The sequence below is a fragment of the Euprymna scolopes genome, chromosome 25, assembly GCF_053919585.1.
Source record: "Euprymna scolopes isolate OS-2025 chromosome 25, ASM5391958v1, whole genome shotgun sequence".
Classification (NCBI taxonomy): Eukaryota; Metazoa; Mollusca; class Cephalopoda; order Sepiida; family Sepiolidae; genus Euprymna; species Euprymna scolopes.
In genome coordinates this window covers 95,720,134-95,741,789 of record NC_136506.1, presented here as the reverse complement: position 1 = coordinate 95,741,789, position 21,656 = coordinate 95,720,134, and the positions used below count along the sequence as shown (strand labels likewise).

Sequence of the window (21,656 nt, the reverse complement as noted above, 5' to 3'; positions counted from 1 at the left end):
ATTGGTTTTTTATTTATTTCCTTTTTTTTATTTGTTTGTTTTTTCCTTTGTGGCGGTGCCAGACAGCGTGCGGGTCTGAGAGGTTTGAACTGTAGTGACATAATTAAAAAGTAACGGTCATGTTACAATACAATATTGGTAGGAGGTTCGGTTGGTTAACATAGGCATTAACAGACTTATGTAGAAATACATTGGAGTACATTGCACTTTCGACATTTCTGCCCTGCCTTATTTTGCACCCTTTATTAACATTTTCTCAAGAGAGGTCGCTGCGACAAGATGACATATCGTCTTCTTTACCTATCGCCATCACTTGGGAAGAGACTAAAAATCTGAAATCAATTTCTTTTGTCTAATAAATGTCGACTGAACCAAACTGTCTTATATTCCTATGTAAATATGACAAGCAAGGGAGATAACAAGTTTTCATAGTATATACAACTAGCGGGGTTACCCGGTTGTTTGTAGGTGTGTGTGAAAAGGGGGGGGTAAAGTAAAAAATAAGCGAAGTAATAAACCTTTAAATATTTAAAAAAAAAAAAATGATGTTAAACTTAATTCAAAAATCGGCAAACCAAAACCGAAAAAAACAAAACAAAACAAAAAAAACCCAGCGAACAAACGTAAAACTTCTTTAATAAAGAAATCCGAAAAACAAAAAGCACAAATTAGGGAAAAAAATGATGAACGTGTTCGGTAAAAACAAAACAAAAAACACAGCGAAAAGCGAAAAAAAATGGCATAAATAACCCTTCGAATTGGTTAAGTTCATGATGCGTTTCACCCAGTAGAAAGCAGTGAACTAAAAGGAAAATTTCATTCTAGTTTTTTAAGCAACCGGTGTTTCTTCATAACTGTCCCTTGTGAACGATCCGCAACGGTGTAAATGGTGGCGGGGGAAGGAGGAATTTATTAGAGAGAAAAGATTTTACTACTTTCATTGACTTTAACCGATTTTGGCCGTGAACTCTCACCAGAAAAAATATAGGAATCTACGATTATCGAGGAAGTGGAGAAGTAATGTGCCTATAACACACCTCAGATATTGTGCTGCAGTGTGTGCATATTACATTTGCATGAAATGTCTTGATTTTTAATTTTATTAAGGTCAAAATCAGAGGGGAGAAATGAGTTCATTTTATATATATAGGGAGGGATATATGGCTATTTGTCAGAATTTATTTTAGACTTTCTTTCTTCTTCTTTTCTTTCCTTCTTCTTCCCAGCCCCTTTCTTCTATGATGTTAGAAGTGCTGTTGCTGCTGACACGTGACTGTTTTTCTGTGCGTCGATTGGACGAGGGATTTTTCCACCAAAAATGGTTGCAAATTAAACCAAATTAATTTAGTTGCAGCTGAGATTTCGAGGGGTCCAGACCTATGCTGTTGAGCTGAACTCGGAGAGATAAGTCCTAAAAATCAAGTGAAAACAAGAAAAGAGGACCGTGTGAGTCCTTAAAAGATAAATGTGCATAGAGGCAGAAAAGTCTACAAATCAAGAGAATATTGAGAGAAGTTTAAACACAAGGAAAAAACTTCTAATGTTCGGAATGAAAAGCTGTTAAGTCAATGAACTAGAACGAAGCGTTTTCTACACGCTTAGTATTCTAAGAAAACAGAATTCTGTTACTGTTCTTCTATATGAGAAGCACACCAAGGAGTCTGGAAGTGGCCCCGAGTCCCTGTTTGCAACAACAAAAAAAAAAACAACCCCTAACGAGGAGCCGATTAAAAATATATATGCGTTGTGTGTAAAAAAAATATGGTCCAAGGGAGACAATTCAGCAGTAGAAAGAAAAGGAACATTTATATAATTTCTCTCAGTTCTTTAAACTATCAAAATATCTTTTTCAAGTTCTTTTATTCTCTATTTTTTCCTATTCTGACTTATATTCTTCTGACAAAGTTAATCCTGCCTTTGGGCAAGAAAGATAGGACTATATTTTGCAGCAAATTTTATGTGTGTATTAAGCTCACATGAACAGTCTATGTTACCAAGTAAACTTGAACTTTAAACCCCAATCTTTTCCCTTTTATTTTTTTTTCCTTCAATAAAATTGTAATTATTTTTCTTTAAGTTGCATTGTTTTTATTCTTTTTATCCCTCGTTAAGCCGAGTTAAAGGCAAAGGTTTTACGTACGTCGATATTAGCTGTTACGTTAAGTTAATTTGCGACATATTACATGATTTAAATCTTATGTTCTTGTGTTGATTAATAATAACATAAACATTTAAATCTTATGTGCTTGTGTCGATTAATAATAACATAAACATTTATGTTCTTGTGTTAATTAATAATAACATAAATTGTCTTTTTTTTAACTGTAATCTGTTGATCCTTTTCTTCTTCATCTCGATTAAGACTAGTCAGCTAAATATAGTGACACTATTACAAAATGGCTACATCAAAACATCATCTCATCACATATAAACCTCTATAACGTTATACTTTAAGCCAGTTTCAGGCGTTATAATTTAGCAAATTTTCAACGCCATCTTTTCAATCCGCTGTAGACATTATTTTTTTTTATCAACTTTGGACCTTTTCAGTTCGTTTTGGATCTCACATATTCTGACTCATCTCTTGTTGTGATTTAAATGGGTTGTGAGCTAAAAGACGAAAAAAAAATGGACTCAATTCCTTTTCTTTTTTATTTCATCTTTTTTCATTTTACTGAATTTATATCGATTAAATCGCAAACTTCCCTATTATTGTGCTAAAGTTTGGATAGCGTATTATTTTGAAAGTTTTTGGTGGAGGAAGGGTATTATTGTGTCATTACAGGGCTCTACATTGCGAGTGAAACAGTCGCATTTGCGAGTGACTTTTCAGAGTGGCGACTAGAAATAATGAAACGCTTATCTTCTGGTGATTTGTGTTTCTTTCACTGACAATCATCTCAAGCTCACTACTAAGTGAAAATATTTTTTCAACTTTTTTTTTTTATAAAACAAACAAAGTTAAATTATTTAAACAATAAAAGTTTAATAAAACAATATACTCATCTTTTTTAATGAAGGCTGTTTAAAAATACATCTGAAAAAATTAGAATGTATCAACATAAAAGTTGTCGTATATTTAGAATTACACTTATTTAAAAAATACAGAAAAATCTTTATGATGTACATACTCGTCACAGAACGAAGATATCATATTCTAAAAATCATGTGGGTTTGGCGAGTAACTTTTCTATTTGGCTAATAAACGAAAATATTTAGTTGTCAAAGGTCAACTAAAGATAATTTTGTCTATAGAGCCCTGCATTATAATAAAACGATTCATAATGGAACCTGTACTTATCACTATAAGTTAATCTTTATTTGTGCATCGTTTTTAACAATGAAAAGATATTTAAGCTCTCTCTTTCTCTCTCTTAAAATTCCCTACGAAAATTGCTCTATCCGACTTGGATCCAACTCATTCAGTTTGTTTTTTGTTTTTCATTTTCATTTTTCATTTTTATTCATTTTTATAAACAATTTACAATTTTTTTTTTCATTTTATAACATCGACATACAATGCAGTTTCATGCAATGCTAAAACCAGCAAAGTTTTAGCTTTGCTATATGTATAAATTTGCTGACATATTTTTTTCTCTTAAGAGAAGAATTTTGCATTCTTTGAAACCTCGCAGAATAATGATTGATTAATTATCTTTGTTTGAGATATTCTGTGGAAAATTAAATTTTACATGTAAATTTTAATTTACGGTTTTCATTTATATATATATATATATATATATATATATATATATATATATATATATACTAGCAGGGAGACCCGACTTTGCCTGGGATTGAATGATGATCAACAAATATTTCACATGCCTATATTTTTATTGTCATCGAAATCTGTGAGATCGCCTGGGAAACTTCACATGCCTCCATGCGGTAACTTAGTGCAAAATATGTTATTCTACATTGCACTTTAGAGAACCTATTGCTTCTTTTATAAAATTATTTCATATAAACTTCTTTCCAATTGACGGGGAAAAAACATAAGAAATTGACGTACAGGGTTTTAACCTACAGACCACATCATGCAAAAAAAAACAAAACAAAAACAAAACAAAACAAAAACACATAAATTTTCAAGTCTTATAAAATTCATTGCAGTTAATGAAAAGAAAATTAAGAAATTTATGTGCGGAGTTTGAACCTACAGACCACGTGATGCAAAAACCAAAACCCCCCCCCCAAAAAAAAATACGCTATCAACTTACCCAAAGTAGAATTTTCACGGTCCGTTGTTCTATCATTGTGTAAGTGACAACATGGAAAAAATGGCTTTACTGATGATAGATAAATTAAAATAACGTCTCCATTATCGATTATCGGTAATATTCTGAGACAAAACTTAACTAACATCACTCCTAGACTTATACACTAAAGTTTTGTAAATTTTTAAAGAAAATCTGTTCAGCTGTTTCGGAGTCTATAAGGAACGAACTCACGCAGACAGAGACAAAGTTGCATTTATATAATTGTAGAGATGAACTAATAAATATTGTAAATGTTCAGGATTGTCTAGTTGTAATGATACTGACAGCTGGGGAAAGTTTGAAGAAAATCTAAGAAGTATGGATGCCATTGTGTGGATGATTTCACATGGAATTATCCATATTGCCACGTTGATGAAACTGTTAAATAAAATCATATAAATTGTTGAGATGTTTGTGCTTTTCACTAGAAATTTGGTGATCCTTTTTTGTTCATCTCAAGCAAAACCAGTCAGATGGACATAATGACGGAGTGACCGTATCACAAAATGGATATATCCAACAATCATCTTATCACATACAAATCTCTACAACATTATCTTTTAAGCCAATTTCAGACGTAATAATTTAGCAAGCTGTCGACGCCATCTTTTGAATATGCTGTAGACACTTTTTTTTGTCAACTTTGGATATTATCTTTTGAGTTCGTTTTGGATCTCACAAAGAATAGTATCAGATAAGTTGGTCTTTTTAATTTAAGTTGCAATCACTTATTTTCTTATGTCCAATACGGCTTTGACTTCGTTGTTGTGGATTATGTGTTTAATACTATTTTTATACAAAACCTAAAGCGCTAAATGATAAAAAGTTGTTTTTTCTTTTACTTTCTTGTTTTTCTGTCACTTTATGATGACCATGATTTTTTTATTTTTATTTTGGCTCTCACATATTCTGTTGAGGTTTAGATGGGGTTGTGAGCTCAAAGACGAAACCAAAAACTCAATTCTTTTTCTCTAATTCTTGCAATATTATATTCTTCTGTACTTGTGTTGATGAAACTGTGGAATAAAAATCAACATAAATTGTACAGAAGAAGATTTACAGACGGACATTATTTTTTTCAGTCCGTTTTAAACGCCATGTTTTCAGACAAACACTTTATATTTTTATATATTTTATTATATATTTTTTTATATATTTTTTTATATATTTTTGGTATTTACTTTATATTATCGGTTTATCAGTCAAATCTTTTTACATTGCGTTTTAATTTATTTTATTATATATTTTTATAATTAGTTAGTTCTAATTAATTAATTAGTTTTAATTTATTTTATATTTTTATATTAATTAATTAGTTTTAATTTATTTTATTATATATTTTTATATATTTTATTATATATTTTTATATATTTTATTATGTATTTTTATATATTTTATTATATATTTTTATATATTTTATTATATATTTTTATATATTTTATTATGTATTTTTATATATTTTATTATATATTTTTATATATTTTATTATGTATTTTTATATATTTTATTATATATTTTTATATATTTTATTATATATTTTTCTATATTTTTAGTATTTACTTTATATTATCGGTTTATCAGTCAAATCGTTTTACATTGCATTTTAATTCTCTGAAAAAAAAAATGTCCCCCTTTTGAAGCGTTTCCCCTATTTGCACGAATAATTATTTTCTTCTGAATTTACTGTACAGGAAATTTTTGTCATATGGAAAACCAAAGCTAAAAATATTTATCTTCATTCTGATATCCAATAAACACAGACACAACTACAAAATGACTATCTCTAATCTCAAATACGCTTCCAACCTCAGTAACCCCTCTACAACTAGATCCACAGGGGTCTTGTAAGTGACTTGTGAGCCTGCGAATCTTCAAGTTATGAATCGTCTAAATGAAAGGTTCTTAACCAGGGGTAAATTTACCCCTAGGGGGTAAAAATTTATATAGTCGGAAGTAAATAACTGAAGTACCTGATAATTTGAAAATAATTATTTCTTTTCAGATTGTATCATGTCTAAGAAATATACATAACTAGATTCATGTGTCCAAACTAGTTTCATTCAATAATTACAAGAAACCTTCTCTACCACCTATAGCAATGGCCAACGACTCTTTATCTGAGAGTACGTCTTTCAAGCTCCTTGGCCTAACGTTCACAGAAAACATGAGTTGGAACAATTACATCGAGGGCATTGCCAGGGCCGCTGCAAGGAAGGTGGGCTCTCTCTACCGTGCTAGAAAACTACTAACACCTGAAAGTATCCTGTACCTCTATAAGGCAACCATTCGCCCATGTATGGAGTATTGCTGTCATATTTGGGCTGGTGCATCGGCTACTAGTCTCTCGCTCCTTGACAGGGTTCAAAAGAGAGTCGCAAATCTGATAGGCCCTAAACTGGCATCTAAGCTTCAGCCTCTGTCCCATCGACGAAACGTTGCATCCCTCTGCCTGTTCTACAAGTATTTTAATGGTGAATGCTCTGATGAACTATAAGCACTTGTGCCCCCATGACGTGAACACCCTCGACAGACCCGACAAGCTGCAAAATCCCACCTCCACACTGTAGAGATCCCTAGATGTAAAAGATCTTTCTACGGTAGTTTCTTCCCCAGAACCGCTAGACTTTGGAATTCCACTGCTTCCCCAACTGTACTGACATGCAGAAGTTCAAGTGCAACGTGAACCAACATCTTGCTGCCCAAATCCCTACATAGTACCCCAGTAGTTGTTTCCCCTGATAGTAGCCCCCTACACCAAAGTGGCAATGTGCCTTGTTTGGGGTGAAAATGTAATAAAAAATAAAAAAAATATGGATTTTACTTTGTTGTTGTAGATTGATGTATAATACTTTTTTTTTTATACAAAACCTAAAGTCGTAAACAATAAAAAAATTTTTTTTTTTACTTTCTTATTTTTCTGCTATTTTATGATATGAGGGGCGTGCAATAAGTAATGCCCCTGACCCACTTCCAGTTGTCTGATCTAGCGGAAATTTTGCATGTGCAATAATTTATATCTCTACGGGTTATGTGGCAAATTACAGCTCTGAACTAATTGTGGGTTCTTTCTTACAGGTGTTTGAACTGAGTCAGGTGTGAAATGGAGCCTGTTGAATGTCGAGCAGATCCGGTTTTTATATTTGAAAGGACGCAAACCACAGGAGACTTTTGATGAAGTGAAAGAAACTTATGGTGATAATGCCCTATCATATGACCTTGTAAAACGCTGGCATCGTGAATTTAAACATGGACGGAAGTCTGTGGAAACAGCTCCCAGATCTGGTCCCCCCTCCTTCTACCATTGATGAGGCATCTGTCCATCAAGTTGAGGCTGTCATTTTGGAAGATTGGCGTATTACTATTCACCAAACAGCCCAAGATGTCAAGATTAGTACAGGGTCTGTGGAAACTATCATTTATGACCATTTGCATATGCATAAGGTGTCTGCCAGATAGATTCCCAGGTTGCTCACACCATTCCAGAAGCGAGAACGCGTTGAATGCTCGAGGATGAATTTGGAGATGTACCAAGAAGATGAGTCAAAGTTTTTTAAAAGACTGATTACACAGAATGAAACCTGGGTCCATCACTATGATCCAGAGACCAAAGCCTAGTCAATGCAGTGGAAACACTTGGACACACCACCTCCAAAGAAGGTAAGGGTGCAGCCCTCTGCTGGCAAGGTCATACTCACAGTCTTCTGGGACCAGGACGGAGTAGTGATGACAGATTTACCACAATTACAGGAGCCTATTATGCTTCACTTTCGAGGAAATTAAAGGGAGTTATCAAAATCAAAAGGCAGGGCAAGATCAGCAAAGGTATCCTCCTCCTGCAGGACAACGCTCCGGTCCACAACTCGCATGTCACCAGATCAGAAGCACGGGCGTGTGGTTATGAAATCCTTCCCCATCCTCCCTATTCTCCTGACCTTGCACTCTTTGACTTTCACATCTTCCCAGCCATGAAGTTGTTTTTGAAAGGAAAGCGTTTCCCAGATGATGTAGCCTTGATTTCTGAAGTCACGTCGTGGTTGGAGGACCAACCTGGGGTGTTCTACAAAAACAGTTTCCAGAGCTGCATCAAACGATGGGAGAAATGCATAAATCTGGGTGGTTCCTATGTAGACAAAGACTAATAACTGTGCCAAGTTTCGTTGCTCTACTGCACATGCAAAATTTTAGCTAGATCAGACAACTGGAAGTGGGTCAGGGGCATTACTTATTGCACGGCCCTTGTAGCTATAAATTTTTTTGGATGGGATTATGGGGTAAATAGAGAAATATATAAAGCCGAGAGGGTCAATGATAGAAAAAAGGTTAAGAATGGCTGATATGGGGGTTCATCTTTTCTCATAAAGGCTGATCCCAGTGTGACTTCCCTTTTTAATGAGGTACTTATTTTTTAATCAAAGAAAATATCTCAGAGATCTTTTTAGTTCTTTGTGCAACCCAAACCTCTTTCATTGGTCAAGCATATATCACCTGCAACCTCTATCATGACACATTATAGAACCCTTATACAAGATGTCCTAGAGTTATGTAATCTGAAATGATGCTGAAAAGATGTGATAAAGATCCATGATTGCCTTATGAAAGTGAAGCGATAAAGAAAGCTGTTAACAAAGAATAGTATCAGATAAGTTGATCTTTTTAATTTAAGTTGCAAACAAACTTTTTGTCATACGTCCAATACGGCTTTGACTTCGTTGTTGTAGATTGTGTATAATTAATTAATACTATTTTTTTTTTATACAAAACCTAAAGTCGTAAACAATAAAAAGTTTACTTTTTTTTTTACTTTCTTATTTTTTTGTCACTTTATGGTTGTTATGATTTTTTTTTTTGTATGGGAATAGGGGATAAATAAAGAAATACATAAAGTCGAGGGCGGGGGGGGGTCAACGATGAAGGAAAGATTAAGAATGGCTGATATAGATAAAACATTTCTTCATCTTCCTCTCTATTTTTTTTTTAATGAATGATGTCATCATTTTGTGACGTCATCCACTGTGACCGGCTGTCCCTTGTGCCCAGTTATTCACGCGTATACGGAGACAAACAAGCCACTGTTCTTGCATTTCTGTACAATCTTTTGTAAGAGCTAATCTGAGCATAGCCCGTTAAGACCAACTCTTATAATATTTGTTACAAATAAAACGGTCGTCACATGAAAGGACAACAAAACCGTTTAATGAATAAAGTTTTATTATGTGGAAAACGGAGGTTAAAAATATTTCTCCGGACTTAGCTATTTACCTGGAATTCCGAAATACTGGGTAAAATGTATGCATGTTTAATGCAACCAGTGTCTTTTAAACAAATCTTAATTTTATTGTATCGCTAACATGCCACCCGCCCAGTTTTATGCTTAAATATATTTTTATTTATGCAGATTTCATTTTCATTATTATAGAGCTAATTCTCTATTAATTATTATATTGTACCCAATATATAGTAGTGATTTAAATTTTTTTTTTTAGAAAATATGACTTGGGTTCCATCAGCTGAAATCGAAGCCAAAACATTTAGCACTACAGCCTTAGTTGTTTCTGTTTGAGCTATTGCCAGACGGATAAGGAATAATTAAAAATAAACAGACTTTAATATTTTAATTAGGGAATCTTGCTTATTTGGTATCTCCTGATTATCTAACAAAATTTAATGCAAATCTGAAATATTAAAATTTTTTAATGGGTTATTACCTTATTAAGCACCTACTAAAATTATTATACCTCCTAAAACATTTTTAAATATCTCCTAAAATTATTATACCTCCTAAAACATTTTTCAATCATCTCCTAAAATTATTATACCTCCTAAAACATTTTTAAACATCTCCTAAAATTATTATACCTTCTAAAACATTTTTAAACATCTCCTAAAATTATTATACTTCCTAAAACATTTTAAAACATCTCCTAAAATTATTATACCTCCTAAAACATTTTTAAACATCTCCTAAAATTATTATACCTCCTAAAACATTTTTAAACATCTCCTAAAATTATTATACCTCCTAAAACATTTTTAAACATCTCCTAAAATTATTATACCACCTAAAACATTTTTAAACACCTCCTAAAATTATTATACCTCCTAAAACATTTTTGAAACACCTCCTAAAATTATTATACCTCCTAAAACATTTTTAAACACCTCCTAAAATTATTATACCTCCTAAAACCTTTTTAAACATCTCCTAAAATTATTATACCTCCTAAAACATTTTTAAATATCTCCTAAAATTATTATACCTCCTAAAACATTTTTCAATCATCTCCTAAAATTATTATACCTCCTAAAACATTTTTAAACATCTCCTAAAATTATTATACCTTCTAAAACATTTTTAAACATCTCCTAAAATTATTATACCTCCTAAAACATTTTTAAACATCTCCTAAAATTATTATACCTCCTAAAACATTTTTAAACACCTCCTAAAATTATTATACCTCCTAAAACATTTTTAAACATCTCCTAAAATTATTATACCTCCTAAAACATTTTTAAACATCTCCTAAAATTATTATACCACCTAAAACATTTTTGAAACACCTCCTAAAATTATTATACCTCCTAAAACATTTTTAAACACCTCCTAAAATTATTATACCTCCTAAAACATTTTAAAATATAACATCGTGTGGACAAGCGAGTTTGGGTTATTTCCTATTCTTTATGTTGGTCTTCTTTACATCTGACATGTGTTGGTCTGCAGACAACGTTACAAAAATATTCCAGTAAAAGTAAAATTTGGATGATATTTATTTGTTAAAATTTCACAAAATTCAGAAATACCTGAATTTGATGAAGGACTTTCCCCCTTCTTTCTCTTTTGTATAAGACTAAATATAAAACTAAATATAGCACACACTTTTACACCTAACAGCAAGTGTTGCAGGTTGAAGGTGCACACACGCAACCGCACGCATAAGAGCTGGTAGCAAATACACTGAATGATGAGATCAGGATGTCAGATCCGGATGTGATATTCAACTGTTTGATGCACACAGCTGTTGAGGTGAGCACACCTATGGAGGAGCAGGTCACATATATAGCCCAGAGAAAAAGGCAAAAGAGAAGAGAAAGCTCATGGTTCCATCCACCCACCTCTCAGTCGACACTCTCCATCTGTAGCTGGGTGTACACACAAGGCAATAAAGAAAGAAATAGAAAATTAAAATTTTATATTTTTATACAAAAACAAAATGTTATGAGTTTTCTTTGGCTGACGAAAAATCGACTGCACAACATGTTTCAAAATTCATAATGATCGATTTATTAGTTTGGGAGTTAATTCTATACAAACATATGCACATGTGTAACTTTATATATAAACTAGCAAAATCTAATTGTTTTTCAGGCAGCAAATAATCGATTGAAGGGGTAATTTATGTTTTTTTTTTTTGCTAGGAGAATTACATAATTCTAACAACAAAATTTAGTAAATTTATACATTAATACTCTCCACTAAAAAATGAGATCTTATTTTTTTTATTAGATTACATGTAAACAACCTAAAAAACAAAAAACAAAAAAAACAAGCAAACAAAAACAATTTCAAAATTTAGTCCGGATCAGTTTTGTATATAAATTGAACATAAACTGATCATCTATTTTTGGCCCGTTCTAATTTATTAAAGCAGTTAACTTATTTTTGTTTTTATCTTCTTACCCTAACTCCGACTGACAAGGTCGTAAAACCACACATACTGGCTTAATTCGTATACATCCCTAAATATAATTTGCCTTCCATAACATAAAAATTTGTTAACTGCCCCAAAACGCTAGAAAACCCTGCAAATGGAAGATAATTTTATTTTAAAACTGATCCCCATCCACTCTAAATTCTAAAATAATTATTTTGTTGTTCTGTTTTCTTTCTGCTAGGTTTAAGGATCTTTACCTAAAGTCACCTAAAAAAGTAGAATCTCATTTTGTGTGTGATGGGGGAGGAGGTAGCTAAAAGTGTTTGTTAATCTAAAATAGCACTACATTTATTTTTTGTATTTATTTCCTTCCCCACGGAAGCAAAATGTGACACAAGGTCGTTTTTAATGTGGGGAAAAACCAGCTCCCCAAAAAGGGCAGTTGGCAAAAATTAAAATTGTCTTAGTATATAGAAGGGTTTCCCCTACATTGACTAAAGACAAATTAACTTCAGTGCATCATCAGAACAGATACTACACTTGGATCTTAGCCTGAAGGCAAGCCCTTATTTACTTTCTATTTTTATTTTTTAACAATAAAATTTTTAATGCTTTTATTTATGCCTTAAAAAAGTAAGTTTTTTAATTGGCTAATTTAAAAAAAAACTTTTTATTTAATTTTCACAGGAACCATGAATGCTTTACTTGTTTAATTCTATATCTTTCAATATCCCTTTTTCTTTTAATTTTAAGCAATTGATTGGCTTTGTCGGGTTTACCTTCCTGTGAAAATATATATATGTATATATATATATATATATATATATATATATATATTTTTTTTTTACTATAATAATTTAATACCTACAGACACTAGTGTTTCATCCTTTTGGGAATCTTCAATGCAGGATTTCTTCAATACTATCGGTCTCTAATTTATTCACAGAATATAGAAATATCAGAAATCTTATTGAATGCAATGATTGCTGCTAAGGTTGAAGATTTATTCCAGCTATTCTGATTCTGGAATTAGTTTCGTTTTGCTAACAGCTCGCATAATACGTGACGTCATCATTAATGGTGGTTTTTGTAATAAGTAATTTCTTTCTTTATTACTTGATATTTATAAGATTTTTTTTTTTTTTTTTGTAAAGTTTTCATTTGTAACCCATCCATGAAAATACCTGGTCAGATATTATCAGATCGACAGGAAAGTTCTTGCGGTTTTTAACTTTTGAATTCAGATGAACCTATCAAAACAAAAATTTATTGATCGAAATAAGCACCATTAGAATCAACACAATTTTGCCAACACAAAACATTTGTATTTAAGTCGGTAATGTAAAAATCTTGCTTTCTGGTGGCGATTAAGTCGCTGAAGGCGTTTTTGATATCGCTTAGGTTTTTGAAGCATTACTCATGCAGAAAATTGTCAAGATGCTTGAAAAAATGGTAGTCGGTAGGTGAGAAATCTGGAGACTATGGTGGATGAGGCAGAGTTTCGTAGCCGAATTCGTTCAACTCCTGCAGGGTCAGTTTAGCAACGTGCGGTCATGCATCATCATGGAGGAGACTTGGGCCTTTTCTGTTGACTAATGCTAATCGTGGTTGCTGAAGTTTCTGATGCATTTCAACCATTTATTTATAGTACATTTCCGCTGTAATGGTTTTGCCTGCATTAAAAAAAGCTGTGATGAATGAGACAGGTCGCAGACCATCAAACAGTCAGCATGACTTTCTTTTGGTGCAACTTTGGCTTCAGTGAGTGTTGCGGAGCTTCATCAGCATATAACTACTGAGCTGAGCATTGCTGGTTGTTGTCAAGAACTCACTTTTCATCACAGATCACAACACGGTCGAGAAACGGATCGTTCTTATTGCGTAAAAGAAGGGTAGATGACACTTTATAACAGCGTTCCTTTTGGTTGTCAATCAATTTCTGAGGCGCCCATTTATCAAGTTTTTTAATCTTTTCAATCGCTTTTAAATGATTGGAAATCGTCGTATAGATTACGTCTAATTCTGAAAGAAGTTCTCAAACAGTTGTGCGTGGAATGGCTTCGACTAAGGCTCTTAATTGATCGTTGTCAACATCCGATGGCCAACCATTACACTCATCATCTTCAAGACTCTCATCGCCACCATGAAATTTCTTAAACCACCAATGGTGCTGTGTGTTAAATTGTGGTTCCTGGGCCAAATGCTGTGTTAATATTGTGATCTGTTTCAACAGTTTTTCGGCCTAGCTTGAATTGAAATAAGTAAATTGGGCGAATTTTTTTTTCCCCTCTTGTATTAAACGTTCTGCAAAGAAGGCATACTTGTTTTAAAATTAAACGATTAGATAGAGCGAAAAATTCTCTTTAAAATGATATGTAAAGCATAGGCATCATAATGAAAACTTATTTGAAAATACATCATCGAAAAGCAAAACTAATAACTCCGCAAGAAAAAGAGTGTCGTCTCAATTGTAGATTTGGAATAATTTCAACTCGTATAAACTTAGTGGATATTTACTCTCTGTAATTACAATACCCTATGAATTCCATTATATTAAACTTATTGCCTAACAATTTTATTAGAAAGGTAAATACTCGAAAGTTTTCAAAAACTCCCTTTCATAGAACATGAGCATTTTATTTATTTATTTTTTTATTTTACACTACAATCAATACTGTTGGTTACAACATTCTGTTTCTTCGTAGATTTCCTTTCTACGTCTGCAATCAGTACTATAGCAACAAGTAAAAACAATCCTGCAACAACATCTCTTCCTGAAACAAAAACACCTAATCCCGAAACAACTACTTGTGAGACAACAAAAACTATTCCTGAAACAACAAAAACTATTCCTGAAACAACAAAAACTATTCCTGAAACAACAAAAACTATTCCTGAAACAACAACAACTATTCCTGAAACAACAACAACGATTCCTGAAACAACAACAACTATTCCTGAAACAACAACTATTCCTAAAACAACAACGACTATTCATGAAACAACAACAACAACAACTCCTGAAACAACAAAAACTATTCCAAAAACAACAAAAACTATTCCTGAAACAACAACTATTCCTAAAACAACAACAACTATTCCTGAAACAACAACAACAACTATTCCTGAAACAACAAAAACTATTCCTAAAACAACAACAACTATTCCTGAAACAACAACAACAACAACTATTCCTGATACAACGACAACTTGTGACAAAACAATAACTGTTCTTGAAGCAACAAATATTACTGAAGCAATAACTACTCCTAAACAAACAACAGCTATTTCTGAAACAACCACTACGTGTGAAAAAATAACAACTATTCCTGAAACAAAAACAATTATTCCTAAAAAGCAAAAAACTATTCAAGGAGCAACTACATATGATCCTGAAATAAAAACAACATCTAATCTAGAAATAAAAACAACATCTGATCCTGAAACACAAACAACAACAATTCCTGAAACAAAAACAACTACTCCTGAAATGACAATAACTACTCCAGAAACAACAAAAACTATTCCAAAAACAACAACTATTCCTAAAACAACACGTATTAGTAAGACAACAGCAACTATTCCAAAAACAACAACAACGCTTCCTGAAACAATAACAACAACTATTCCTAAAATAACAATAACTATTCCAAAAAAAACAACAACTATTCCTGAAACAACAACAACTATTCCAAAAATAACGACAACTATTTCTGAAACAACAACAACTATTCCTGATACAACTACTACTTGTGACAAAAAAATAACTCTTCCTGAAACAACAAATATTACTGAAACAATAACTACTCCTAAACAAACAACAACTATTTCTGAAACAACAACTACTTGTGAAGAAATAAAAACTATTCCCGAAACAAAAATAATTATTTCTAAAAATCAAAAAACTATTCAAGGAGCAACTACATCTGATCCTGAAATAAAAACTACATCTAATCAAGAAATAAAAACAACATCAGATCCTGAAATGAAAACTATATGTGATCCAGAAATAAAAACTACATCTAATCCAGAAATAAAAACTACATCTAATCCAGAAATAAAAACTACATCTGATCCAGAAATAAAAACAACATCTGATCCTGAAATAAAAACATATGATCCTGAAACAAAAACTACAACAATTCCTGAAACGACAACAACTATTCCTGAAATGACAACCACTATTCCAGAAACAACAAAAACTATTCCTAAAACAACAACTCTCCCTGAAACAAGAACAACAACAATTCCTAAAATAACAACAACTACACCAAAAAAGACAACAAATATTCCTGAAACAAGAACAACAATTATTCCTAAAACAACAACAACTATTTCTGATTTAACAACTATTCCAAAAACAACAACAACTATTCCAGAAACAAAAACAACTATTCCCAAAACAAAAACACCTATTCTGAAAACAACAAAAACATTTCCAAAAACAACAACAACAACCATTCTTGAAACAACAACAACCATTCCTGAAACAACAACCATTCCTGAAACAACGACTATTCCTGAAACAACAACGACTATTCCAGAAACAACAACGACTATTCCTGAAACAACAACAATTATTCCTGAAACAATGAGAACTATTCCTGAAATAACAACGACTATTCCAGAAACAACAACAATTATTCCTGAAACAACAACGACTATTCTAGAAATAACAACTATTCCAAAAACAACAAAAACTATTCCTGAAACAACAGCAAGCATTCCTGAAACAGCAACAACTCTTCCAGAAACAACAAAAACTATTGCCAAAACAACAACAACAATTATTCCAAAAACAACAACAACAACTATTCCAGAAACAACAACAACAACCATTCCTGAAACAACAACAACTCTTCCAGAAACAACAAAAACTGGTTCAAAGGCAAGAACTATTAAGAAAACAAAAATGACTATTCCTGAAACAACAACAACAACTATTCCAGAAACAACAACGACTCTTCCTGAAACAACAACAACTATTCTAGAAACAACAACGACTATTTCTGAAACAACAACAACTATTCCTGAAACAACAACGGCTATTCCTAAAAAAACAACTATTCCAGAAAGAATAACAACTATTTCAGAAAGAATAACAACTATTCCTAAAACAGCAACAACAATTCCTGAAACAACAAATTCTTGTCCTGAAACAACAATGACTATTTCAAAAACAACAACGACTACACCTGAAATACCAACAACTACTCCTGAAATAACAACCAATATTCCTGAAACAATAACTACTATTCCTGAAATAACAGCAACTACTCCAAAAACAACAACAACTATTCCAAAAACAACTATTCCTAAAAGAACAACGATTATTCCAGAAGCAACAATGACTATTCCAGAAAAAACAACGACTATCCCTGAAAAACCAACAACTACTCCTGAAATAACAACTACTATTACAGAAACAACAACGACTATTCCCGAAACAACAATTATTCCAAAAACAACAACAACAACAACAACAACAACAACAACAACAACTATTCCAGAAATAACAAGGACTATTCCAGAAACAACAACAACTATTCCAGAAACAACAACTACTCCAAAAACAACAACAACTATTCCTAAAACCACAACGACTATTCCTGAAACAACAACAACAACAACTATTCCTGAAACAACAATTTTTTTTCAGGCTACAACTTCCACCATTACAGAAACGACAATTCCGGAAATTTCATCTCATACATTAGAAACAAGTACAGCTAGCAGTGAATCCACGACTAGTTCTGTAGAAACAATTACAACAATTCCCGCCACAACTATATTTTTTGGTTCAAATTATCCCATAGCTGGTAAGTCGCACCTGTCCCACTTTTTTAGATTTTTTTTATATTTAAGTATTTTTTTTTTATCTTTACACATTTTATTACTTAAAGAATTTTTATTATTTCTCCCTTTAAACGAGTTGTTTTCATATTATACCAGCTGTTGAAGGCATCGATATATAGATAGTTCTTTTGCTGTTTTATCTTTGTTGTGATTTTTCAAATGAATCTTACTATTGATTAATTCACAAGTAGTTCATTTCATTAAAGTTAGTAGCTAACAGCGTTAGAAACTGTAAAATTAATGTTGTGAATGATTGTTTTCCACATGAGGCTAGAGTGAGTATCAGCTTCTAGTGCAGGAATAAGTGATAAAAGTATATACATATATATTATATATATATATATTTATCTGAGGGTAAACAGTTACATTTGGTCGCTACAAACAGTCATCTGTTTCAGTCAATTAGACTTTGTCAGACAACCATGAACCATTCCACGCTATAGGAAAAAAAAAGAAAAGTTTTTTTTTTTTTTAAAGCTCAGTCTTTTCTTTGGTTGAGGGTTGCCTGACGAAGTCTAATTAAAGTTAGTAGCTGCTAAAAACAGCCTATCCTGCCTTGACAGAGTACAAAATAGACTTTGTAGCTTAGTGGAGGATGCCCTTTTCTCTACCCTGCAACCTCTCTCCCACAAAAGAGACGCTGCGAGCCTATCCTTGTTTTATCGTTATTTCCATGGTAGGTACTCGTCTGAACTCCAATCTCTGGTCCCCCCTCGCCAATCTTTTACGAAAAACACCTGTCTAGCTGAATCCACTGTGAAAAATTTCCCCCACTCTATATCTGTGCCTAAATCAAAACGTGGATTCCATGAACAAAGCTTCTTTCTTAGAACTGCACACCTGTGGAACTCTGTTCCGTCTGTCTGCTTCCCACCTGACTACAACTTGGATGTCTTCAAGTCCAACGTTAACAAATTCCTAATGAACCACCCCCTTAAGTAAACACTTCATCAAATCTCCACACTAACGTACTATACTTGCAATAACCCTTATCCTTGAGTGGCTTCCGGGCCTTGATAAGTGGTGACCAGCGTGAAAAAAAAGAAAAGAAAAAGAAACTGTAAAATTAATGTTGTGAATGATTGTTTTCCACACGAGGCTAGAGTGAGTATCAGCTTCTAGTGCAGGAATGAATGATAAAAGTATATATATATATATATATATATATATATGAGGGTAAACAGTTACATTTGGTCGCTACAAACAGTCATCTGTTTCAGTCAATTAGACTTTGTCAGACGACCATGAACCATTCCACGCTATAAGAAAAAAAAGAAAAAAGTGTTTTGTTTTTTTTTTAAGTTCAGTCTTTTCTTTGGTTCAGGGTTGCCCGACGAAGTCTAATTGACTGAAACAGATGGCTGTTTGTAGCGACCAAATTTAACTGTTTACTCTCGAATAAATAATAAAAAAAATATTTTGCTCTTTTTATCGAGCACTATCTAAGAACTTCGTTGTATTCATTAGTCCCTACTTTTGAACACCTCAAACCTGAATTTATATATATATATATATATATATATATATATATATATATATATATATATATATAACTACTTCATTTATTCACATAAATTTAATATACGAAAGTATAGATTTATGCGTAAACTTTAAGTATTTACTTCAAAAGTGCTCAATATGTAGGTAGAGCTAGTTTGTAATTTATAAAATATATATGGCGATTAAGCTACACTGAATATTCTGTGTTTCATCCAATATATATATATATATATATATAATTATTTTTTTACTATAATAATTAAATACCTACAGACACTAGTGTTTCATCCTTTCGGGATTCTTCAGTGCAGGGTGTCATGATTACTACCAGTCGAACGATTCGAACCCCACGACACGAGACATCTCTGGCTCGATTAGTGGAGGCCGTATCAATTCGGCTACCATAAACCGTGTGAAATAGCGTTGAATTTTAAACATTTTAATTTAAATGTTCATTACGTCAGACAGACAGTGATCAAATCGTTATACGATGATCTACGCATAAGAGCTAAATTGACCGACTTTTAATTCAACTGAAAGTGCTCAACGATAAGAAACGAATTTCTTAAAGGGGCTGTCATAATTATTTTTTTACTATAATAATTAAATACCTACAGACACTAGTGTTTCATCCTTTCAGGATTCTTCAGTGCAGGGTGTCACGATTACTACCAGTCGAACGATTCGAACCCCGCGACACGAGACATCTCTGGTTCGATTAGCGGAGGCATATATAGCAATTATAGTTAAATTCTGTGGATTAAAAATGTATATAAATATATTCAAGTCAAGAATTTATTGTTTGAAACAAAGGAATATATGGAAAAGAATTATATTTATTTCCTTAATCCATGTATTTTCAATAATGGCTGATATCATCAGAGGACAATGTAGTTAGCAAAATTACTTATGTATAAACATATATTTTGCTTATTAGCATATATATTGAAAATGTCACTAAAAGTCATTTTAAAACCATTTTTTTTTGTTACATAGGCATCACCACTTATCAAGGCCAAGAGGCCACTTGAGGATAAGCGTTAAAGAATGTACAGTAGAAATTAGACACTATAGTAACCGTTAGTAATGGAGATTTGGTAAATTTGTTAACTTATATGAAACGGCTCATCAAAAACTTGTTTACATTAGACTTGAAGACAACCATATTGTAGTCAACTGGAAAGCAGAAAAACGGAAGACAATTCCATAGGCGAGCAGTTCTAAGAAAGAAGCTTAGCTCATGGAATCTACGCTTAGGTTTAAGCACAGATAAAGAGTGGGGGAAACTAGTGATAGTGTTTTCTGCTAGACGGGTGTTTCTTGTGAAAGTTTGGAAAGGGGGGATCATAGAATGAAGCTCAGCCGAGCACCTGCCATTAAAATAATGATAAAGCAGAGACAAACTCAAAACATTTCTTCTGTGAGAAAGCGGTTGCAGGGAAGAGAAAAGGACATCCCCCACAAGGCTACAAAATCTATTTTGAACTCTATCAAGGCAGGATACGTCCTTTCTAGCAGCTCCTGCCCAGATGTGGCAACATTACTCCATCCTTGGACGTACCTGGCTCTTATATAGATAGAGAATTGCATCAGCAGTGAGATATCTACTGGATCGATAGAAGGATCCCACCATTTTTCCAGTGGCATTGGCAACGGATTTAATGTATGTGTTCCATTTAAGATCAGGAGTAAAAGACAAGCCCAGAAGCTTGTCAAAACATGAGGCCTCCCCAAGACGAGAGTCATTCATTTCAATTGATGCCAGATGGGGATCAGAGCGTTGATGATGTAAAGGTAAAAGCTTGGTTTTCGATGCATAAAAAGTAACAAGCCACTCCTTTCCTCATTGTACCATTTGTTCAAGATCAGAAGAGAGAGAATCGGAGAGAACTTGATCGTTTACGGTCTTAGATGTGCTACCATAGATAGTAGTGTCATCAGCATAGATGTCTACAAATGATGTGAGGATGTGATTTGGAAGATCATTAATATAGATCAGGAAGAGAGATGAATGATGTCATACGGCCTAGGCAATCAAGCGTTGAATTAAGTTCAATTATTCCAATTATTCCAGAACTTTCCTAATTTGCAACACCAACGGATTTTTACCTCTCTAGAATTGTTTAGCATTTCTCCTGCCTTTGAAACAGACATTCTTGGAACTTCACATATTTTGAAATGCAATGAATTACTCCATTGCTTCTGATCTTTTTTTCTTTGATTATTATTTGTCCAACCTGGCAAGAATATTTAAAATAACTGAACTTAATTCAACGTTGTATTGCCCAGACCATATGACATCTTTCATCTTTGCTTTTTAAATAGTTTTCAATAACATTTTCAATATATGTAGTAGTAATAAGCAAAATATTTGTTTATTCAT

General features: G+C 32.7%; 2 protein-coding genes across 5 annotated transcripts in view; both read left to right on the top strand.

Annotated features, from left to right (window-relative positions):
- The window catches only part of LOC145247135 (uncharacterized), a 35,830-nt gene extending 17,890 nt beyond the window's left edge, over positions 1-17,940 (top strand). The window contains exon 11 of the mRNA XM_080108779.1: positions 14,542-17,940. Coding sequence (XP_079964905.1) covers positions 14,542-17,876 — 3,335 coding nt within the window. The 3' untranslated portion in view covers positions 17,877-17,940. The remainder of the gene's footprint in view (positions 1-14,541) is intronic.
- The window catches only part of LOC145247530 (uncharacterized), a 204,434-nt gene that overhangs the window by 127,090 nt on the left and 55,688 nt on the right, over positions 1-21,656 (top strand). The window lies entirely within an intron of this gene.